The 9250-nt window shown below is 39.2% G+C and overlaps 1 protein-coding gene across 1 annotated transcript in view; it reads left to right on the plus strand.

The window, feature by feature from the left end:
- Positions 1-4543: 4543 nt before the first annotated feature.
- Positions 4544-9250, plus strand: part of LOC114071466 (uncharacterized protein C18orf25-like) — a gene marked incomplete at its 3' end in the record, with an annotated part of 24037 nt that continues 19330 nt past the window's right edge. The window contains exon 1 of the mRNA XM_027909299.1: positions 4544-5261. Coding sequence (XP_027765100.1) covers positions 4544-5261 — 718 coding nt within the window. The remainder of the gene's footprint in view (positions 5262-9250) is intronic.

Consider the following 9250-nt stretch of genomic DNA (forward strand, 5'->3'; position numbering starts at 1 on the left):
TATAACGGTAACAGGATTATAACTATTAGTAACTATAACAAATTAAGGCTGCAACAGAGCTGCAGCCATAGGCAATTGTAGGACACCCCCTTCCTGATCACAAAAAGGCTTCTCAATACTATGGAAATCCTGCTTGTAATAAAACCGTCTCATTTATTTCCCACAGGCTCACTGAAGCTGCTCATTGTGAAGGGACTCTGGTCCTAGCAGTTAAAATCTTGGGTGGTGTGTGTGTGACTCTTTTAATGGTGTGAGAATGCTCAGGCAGTGGCTTCTCCTTTAACATAGGCTTAGTTTAGCAAGACAGAAATGTTTGCTAAGGAGGGTGGGTTAGGAAAAAACAAAGGAAAAGGAAACAAACTCCTCCCGCCAAGTTATTATAACTTTGGAATTAAGAGGCTTCGCGTGAAAGGTGTGGAAAAGGAAAATAACAGCTCTTTATTAACATATATATATATATAACAAACCCAAGTAAGCAACAGTGCTGCAGCTAAAACTTTCAAAAACAAAGTCCTACTTCCCCAGGTGGGGGCCGCTGTGACAATCAGGGGGCTGAGAGTGGGCTTTTCCCAGAGGGTCAACAACTGCTCACAGCCATGTGAGCAATGGTGGCTCCACGGCCAACAATGAAGGGTTTTTTCCTGCTGGTCCCAGGGCTATGGCACGGTCCTTGGTCAGATAGTTGCTGCAGGAAGATGCTCGTGACAATGCAGCACCGTGGCCTGGGACAAAATACCTCGCTCACAGACGGTTGGCAAGGGGCTCTCCAGGTCACTCCCTGATGGCAGTGTCAGGCGGGGAGAAAAGCTTCTCCTTGGGGAAAAGGAGAGGGTGGCCAAACAGGAGAAACCAAGGGTGGCTGCCCACTCTATCAGGCAACAGGGCAGGAAGGCCCACAAACAAAACGCTCTGAGGTGTGGTGCTGGCCAGTTTTATAGAGAAACTTCCCCCACTCCCATGCCCCTGTGAGCGCAACCCCCCTCCTTCCCCCTTCCTGCCTCCCCCCACCCTGGAAAAAGGGATGCGGGGGGGGGGAAAAGAGGGGCTTTCACTGTAAGTGCACACTGCCCAGTAACTGATATAGGGAAAAAATTCCAACATCTCTTTTCAAACCTATAACACAGGCTTTATAATTTGTTTGGATCAAACTAATTTCCTTCTGACATTGGAGGATATACAATTATAAAGAAGAGTGTTTACTGAGAGCAAACCAAACAAAAATATTATAAAGTATGTATGAGTGGCCAATTATTGAATTACTGAAGGGCATGTATGCTATCTTCTATATAACTTTGGGCAGTAGTATATATTACATGATAGTTGTACTTTAGGAAGCTACTAACACTTCTGAATTTTTTTTTTATTTTGTAATAATTTTTATCTTCAGAAGTCTCAGAGCAAACAGTGCTGTGAAAAAAACACTCAGTACTCTCTCCTGTGTCTAGTCAGAACCTGTGAGTTTAAGGTGTGATGAGATCAAACAGCAGGTAGGTTTTTTTATCAATCTCTCCCTTCCCTCCTTCCTGCCAGCTCTTGCAGAAAATTTCATTTATTTTCTCATTTTGTTTTCTGTTGGCTTATTGAAATAATTCTACTCATGAAAGAATGAACCAGTTCTGGTGCAAAGGAGGGAACATGACTGTGCACTCACAATTAGGGTGGTAAAAGACTAGGGGAATAAAGCCCATCCCTGTTGGTGACAGTGAGAGAGGCTGGACTGTCTGCTAATCTGACCTTCAAAATCCTTCTGAATTTCTTCAGCGGAAGTGCAGGTTTTATAGTGTACAAATCATATGGTTTCACAAATGAGTCCACTATTTAAAAAATATTTCCCAGACAGTGGTACAGTTGGATGTTTAATGGCTTCTGCATGCTGGTGTGTTCTATGTGTGGCTGGAAAATAAAATAATTTCTTTTAAAAAAATCTAGCACAGAAGTTTTTACAGAATTGCCTTTTCAAATCCGTGCAGTATTGATGCATCAGTAAAAGCAGAATGACATTTCTAAGAAATGTCTAATTAAGTATCTGTCTGTGTCTGTAAGCATCACAACTTATTTTTCAGTGCTGTGTTCTCATTTAAGTAAAAAACTGGTCTTTATCATCACCTTGAGATTACCTTTTCTAGTATGTTACTAGAAAAGGGAGTGGCAAGAAAGGAATGTGAATTTTTCAGTATACTCTTTTCCTCTCTGTGATCTATAAATGTCTCAAGTAGAACTAATAAGTAAATTTTTTTCTTTCTTTGAGATAAGGCTTTTCTTGGCATAGATATTTTCCTCCAAACTGCGTTGTTCCTTGCATCAGTCTGTTTGTCACAGTAGACTTTTTTCCACTGAGGTAAAGGCAAAGTTCTATTTTATATACATACTAATACTCGAATTTTTGATGTCTAAATAGCCAGTTCAAGGGACCTGAAGAGTACAAACCTCACCAGACCAAGTAGTTTTTCCACGCACACAGAAACACATCAATGTAGACCAGATATAGTGTTGTGAAATTACTAGTCCCTGTGCTGCCATCTCACTGAAAATTGATTGCTGTATGAGGGATCAAACCAGCATAGTTTGAGTAGTTGAAGTTCCTACTTAATAAAAAAATCTTATAAAAACATTATTAGACCGTTAGCAAAGTGGCAATGTGTAGATGAGACATTTTTCCTGGCTGATAGGCCAGAGAGATGGAAAGGCAAGTACAGGTATTCTTATAGTCCCTTTGGGAGCTGCAATGTAGATGATATTTCCAAGTAGTGATGCCCGAAAAGACACATTGAAAACTGCTCAGAGACAGTTTTGAGTCTTTAAGCAGCAAAAGGTATTTATTTTAGGCAATGTTGGGGGCTAGCCAACTCGTGCTGGACAAAACTAACCCGAAGTTATCACTATAAAGTCAGGTATTTATACAGTTTTGTGAGAGATTACATCATATTTTGCATGCATATTCATATTATTGCAACATTTCATTATAATATTCATAGCAGGCAGAGCCTGGGCGGAGTCTGGGCAGAGTTGTCCTTTTGGGGTGCTGTTTCGGGGGTTGTTCCTGTTTCTTCATCCTCAGGGGGTCCCATTCCAGAAGTCTTCCTCGCTTTGAACTTTTCAACTTTCTTAGTTGGCTGTCTTCCTGATGGTGAATTTTGTAAGATTTTGGATTCATACCCCTATTTTGCCACTTATTCCATAAGGAACCCTTCCTTATGTCTATTTAGGTATATGTGTTAGCATTTTTGGTGTTCTTTGTTTCCCTGTGTTCTTACTTTATGTTCTTTGTGTTAGTGTGTTAGCATTCTTTGGCCAGGTGTTGTCTTCCACTAGCCTTGAATTCTGATTCCTTTAGTTCTTTACCCAGAACTTACATTCTGAGTTAACTCCTTCAGGGCCCTGCTCTGTTTCAGTAGGACATTTGTGAAAAAAAGAGTCTCTAGTTCACTTTGGCTGCCCTTTAGCTTCTTGTCAAGCTCTGTTCTTTGCTCTCTGGGCTAAAAGTGACAATATTTCCCCTATGTCACGATTATACTGTAAGTTTTGCAAATTGCCGTTAAAACTCTGTGATATAATTTATAAGGTTGAGGTCCTGTTCATCAAAAGTAGATTTCTCATACATATGGAAACTGAACTATATTCTGGTTTGTCCAGGTGGATGACTACCAAGTCTAGGAATTTCAGGCTGTTGTTGTTCATAAGGACTAAAATTCTGCATTAAAGTAAATTTAAAGTTCTAGGTAAAGAAGTTTAGCATATGTTGCTTATAATATATTAAATTTTATAAAGTAAGACTTTAGAAATATTTTTATTTTCTGATCTGTTTTGATTTACCTCACTATAATAATCAAATTTAATGTGACTCCAGTACCATCTTTAATGAGTGTGTAAAAGTAATAATAGTTTGGTGTAACACAATGACTTCACTAGAAAAAAGAAAATGAAAAAAACCCAGTACTGTACTCTCCTATGAAGACAGGCTGAGAGAGTTGGAGCTGTTCAGCTTGGAGAAGAGAAGGCCCTGGGGAGACCTTAGAGCACCCTCCAGCACCTAAAGGGGCTACAAGAGAGCTGGAGAGGGACTTTTCACAAGGGCATGGAAGGATAGGAAAAGGTGCGATGGCTTCAAATTGACATCGGGCAGGTTTAGATTAGATATTAGGAAGAAATTCTTCCCTATGAGAGTGGTGAGGCACTGGAATGGGTTGCCCAAGGAATGTCCCATCCCTGACAGTGTTCAAGGCCCGGTTGGATGGTGCTTTGAGCAACCTGGTCTAGTGGAAGGTGTCCCTGCCCATGGAAGGGGGCTTGGAACAAGATGACCTTTAAGGTCCCTTCCATCCCAAAGCATTCTAGGATTCTATGAACCATACTGTCTGTAACTGAAAGCAATGAGTTGTTTAGGTAATACTGTGAAGAGCAGGACTGAGTTATTTGGGTAAATTATTCTTACTCTTCTATTCTTGTGCAGGCTGCTGTATTGCTGAAGACCATATCTAGTTCACCCAGTCTTCCAGACCATGTGCTCCATGCTTTGAGACCAGGAGGACCTTGGTGTTTTGAAATGAAGATGGAGGCAGTGGGAAAAGCAGAACTTGTTGATTCAGAACTTCCACCAAAGACTTCTGAAAAGCAAGAGACTGCTCCTCATGAATGTGGATCTATAGAACTTGGGACACAAACTCAGAAAGACAATGTGCACACTGCAGCAGACTCTGTGGTGCTCTCTTCAATGCCTTGCTTACTGATGGAACTGAGGCGAGACTCTTCAGAGTTTCAACTGGCATCTACAGAGAGTGATAAGCCAACGGATGGTCGAGTTTATGAGAGTGACTCTTCTAACCATTGCATGCTTTCGCCTTCTTCCAGTGGGCATTTGGCTGACTCTGATACATTGTCTTCCACAGAAGAGAATGAACCTTGTCAAGCTCAAGCTGCTGTAGGGGGACACCTTTCTGCAGTGTCTGGTGCTGCAGTTGGGAGGAAATCCAGGAGATCCAGGTCTGAAAGTGAAACTTCAACAATGGCTGCCAAGAAAAACAGACAGTCTAGTAATAAACAGAATGGTAGAATTACCAAAGCAAAGGGTCATCGAAGCCAAAAGCACAAAGAAAGAATCCGGCTCTTGAGACAGAAACGGGAGGCAGCTGCTCGCAAGAAGTACAACCTGCTGCAGGACAGCAGTACCAGTGATAGTGACCTGACGTGTGACTCAAGCACGGGTTCATCAGATGATGATGAAGTTTCAAGGAGCAGCAAGACAATCACTGCAGAGATACCAGGTAGAGGATGTTTTTTAAACTGAACTGTAACACATCTGACATCGTTTCTCAGCTGTCATGCTAAATTAGATGAGTGACACTTGAGAAAAAAACAGGAGAACTGCAGCTCTGTGTAAATTTGAAGACTGCAGTGTATTAACAAGACATGGGCAAATTTTAAAATCTGTTCTGAGGTTTCAATTCACTTTTGCACACCAACAAAGCATAAAAATGGTAAATTGGAGGAAGGACTATCTTTGAATCCTGGAATTTTCAGATCTTTTTCATTGTAAGCCTATGTGAGTTACTATCAGTGCTGTCAAATCCCATTAGATGGTGATAATCTAATAAATACATTCTTAAGATAAATGGCCAGCTTTGCTTTAATATCTTAAGACCACAGCTTTGCAACTGTGTTAGAAATAACATGGCATACCTCTTGCCTGTGTTACAATAAGGCCCTGTTCATTATTGCACTTATGCTGTGCTTTCAGCTCTATGTTTCAGTGCATGACAAACCTGCTTAGCCTTATTGTAAGTTTTTGCAGATTGCAACTGGTTACATATTTTAAGATATAAATATGAATTTGTTTACACAAGTGCCCAAGCTATATCCACACCTACATTTTCAACATCTTAAACAAAGCGGTTACCTTTTTGCTATGTCACAAGGATCTATAATTTCTATATTTTTAATTTTCTGAAACATCTGTTTTAAGATAGGAGGCAGCAAATTATATGGGCCTTCTCATCATTTTATTAGCAAAAGAAAGATTAATTCTTCAAGATTTTTGTCTGCTGAGTCTTTGTTATTTTATTAGCCCAAGTGCTGTGGACAAGTTTTGTGTGAAGAATTATTGCAGCATATTATACCATAGAACCATCATCATATCATCATATGGCAATCAAAAATAAAATCACATAAAAATAAACTTTTTTGCTTCCCAATTTTTACTGGATTACATGCCTTTTTGCCTCATGTGTTAGAAGTTTGGGTTTTTTTGGAGATAAATATCAGCTTCCGTAGGGCAAGAACATTGAAAGGAAAACTGCAATAATTAGTCTTAAGTTGCTGAACTAATGTTTGCTAGATGAATTTTACAAGTAACTGTTTTAACTGACTTGGTTATGGTGAATGATTCTGTCACCATGAGAACTGGCATTTTTCCCACATATTGCTAGGAAGCAGGTTGCACAAAGTGCAAATGTTTATTATTAGAAAGTCTGTGAAAAGCATAGTCTCTTTTAATTATTGTGTAGTAAACTTTTAATAGAGATCTAAAAGTATTTTACCAATTTAGTAGTTAGTCAGACTTCTAGCTTTCATAGTTTTGTGCCTTTTTATTTACTATATTTACACTTTGCTGGGAAATTAAAGATGAATTTAAAGCCTGTCAAAGACTATTTCATTGAGTTTTGGGATAGGTTTCTCCCCACCTCCCAAACCCTCCCAAACTTACACAATAAATCCCCCAGGTTATATTCTTTTTTTATGTCATAAAAGGATCTTGTGACCCAGAAAGGCACCACGTGGTATTTTCAGATCTGCTTAGATTTCTGACTTCCATTGCAGAGGCCTGAAACCACTTTAGGGTACTTTGTGTCACTAGGCTCTTTTATATTTGAGCTCTTGGTCTTAACCATGAGATGCTTGCAGTGAAGAGGTCCTATTGTAGTGCACAGAAGAACTTGATTATTTAGTGATGATTACACTAAGGCCCAATTTTGCCTGTGATGCAAGATGTGGGAGTGCACAAACCATGCTGAGGAACAATGACGTTTATTCTTATTTCATAGCATGTATCATCTGCTTGATGCTAAATTCGATTTATGACATTAAAACGTTTGAGCTGTCCTTTTGCTGCAATTAGGTGCAATGTGTACCTGCCACATTGCGATTTTCCTTTAAATAGAAACAACTTTGGTTTGTGGGAAACGGTTTCCAAGTACAAGAGAAAAACATTCTCTATAGAGATAAGGACAAGGTTAGCTATGCTACTTGTGGGTTAATGAAATGTTGTGATCTTAACAGATGCAGTGGAACTGTGAGTCTGAGTAGGACTCCCAGCTCTGTTGCAGTGGTAAGTTCACATGCCATCTGCAATCCTTCTTCTTGGAACTGGCAAAGTACTCAAATTCTTTTTTTTACTAGAAAGCCATTTTAGTGCACTTGACATTACATTGTGAATATCCTCAAAATTTAGGGAATGAACATGTAGTTAGAAATTATTACAAGGTATCAAAAAACATTACTGGAAATTCATTGCATGAATGTCCTCTGCACACAGTCAAAAGCTAAGAGGTTTAATTTGATGCTTGAACTTGAGTATCAGGACATAAGCATGAAAAAACTTTTGACTTTACTTTTGAAAAAGTCTGTATGTATTGATGCAAAAGAGTCTTACAGGTAGCCTGTGTTCCCCTTAGTCTTATTGTATTTGGACACTTCAGCTGTAGCGTTGGTTACTGTCTCAACATTACTTTTTATTGGGACTGATTTTCAACCAGTCTGAAAAATAACTTTGCCAATAGAGATGCTCTAAAATTTTTAGTGACAGTTAATGTGGTCTTCACGTACGAAGGTTATACATAATTTGGCTCTTAACCTTCTATCAATGCATGTAGTATAACAGCCAACAGTTTGCTTGTGCGCGGTCTGAAAATTGAAATGCCACATTTAAGAATACAGTAGTCTGCCATTTAAATAATGCAGGGTTTTGTTGTTATTTTTTAACCATCCACATCACTGGCTCTGAAATTGGTAAATAGCTAAATTGGTAAAGAAAATGTTCAGTGAATACATAATAATGCCATGAAGTTACAAACAGATCGGTTGTGCAATAGAGAGTCAATTCTCTCTGCTGAACTCAAATGTCATGTGCATTAAAATACTGTCAGGCTTGCTTTTCTTCTCAAGAAAGATTAGGGAGTTGAGATCTTACTGGTGATACTTGGATACAAGTATTGTGAGCTCCATTGGAGCTAAGCACAATATAAGTTATGTTATTCTGAATGCTTTCTGTGGTGTTAATTTATACCTGAAAATACAGGTTCAATCTAAACTTCATGAGTGCTACTGAGAATCTCCTCAATGACCTGAGCAGTCATAATCCTGGGCTCCTTAATTCAAGAGAATGCCAGGATTTTTGAGTTAATGCAGATGAAGAGCAATTTCTTATCTTTTAATGACTGAGCCTCTCTGTTGGCATTTAAGGTTTTGCCATTCTTAAACAATAGATAGCATTCATGGACTAAGAGGCTGATCTTTGAGTCCTGTAATAGGTTCTGCTAGATCTACTGTTGGTGAGTTTTTCCTTTAAACAATTTCAAATTTGACCATGCAAATTAACTCTGAATGAAATTGGCATGAGAGCAAGTCTGAGAATCAATATTTCTTTCTGTGTAAACACTTTTTTTGGAAGAAAGGATGGGTTTTTAAAAATTCAAATATAGTGGAAAAATATTGGCATTTCACCATTATTGTGCTTTCTACAACTCAGAAAAATCTGAATTGAAATAAGGGTGACTCGTGTTTTAGGCTTCCAGAAGAATCTGTTAAAAAGTTTGAGTTTTAAAGTTGAAAAGCTGTTGCATCTCACTTCGTTAAAAAAAAGGAAAAAAATGATGGTTTTTAATATGCAGAAATCCAAAAGGGGGAGTACAGTATGTGTGAGGGACTCTCAGCAAGATTACTTCCTCCTAAGAACTGTGCATAGACCTTGGAAAAAGCATCTTGCAAGGGTGTGGTGGGTTGACCTTGGCTGGACACCAGGTGCCCACCAAGCCGCTCTACCACTCCCCTTCCCAACTGGACAGGGGAGAGAGAATAAGATGGAAAACAACTCATAGATTGAGATAAGGCAGTTTACTAAAGCAAAAGTTTGCATGCACACAAGCAAAGAGAAAAAAAAGGTTTATTCTCTACTTCCCATCAGCAAGCTATGTTCAGCCACTTACCACTTCAGCACGTGGGAGCCCCCGGTGGTCCAGGGGAAAATTCACTGCACTGT

This window comes from Empidonax traillii, unplaced genomic scaffold, assembly GCF_003031625.1.
Source record: "Empidonax traillii isolate 1590-97213 ecotype Southwest subspecies unplaced genomic scaffold, ASM303162v1 scaffold2031:size41818, whole genome shotgun sequence".
NCBI lineage: Eukaryota > Metazoa > Chordata > Aves > Passeriformes > Tyrannidae > Empidonax > Empidonax traillii.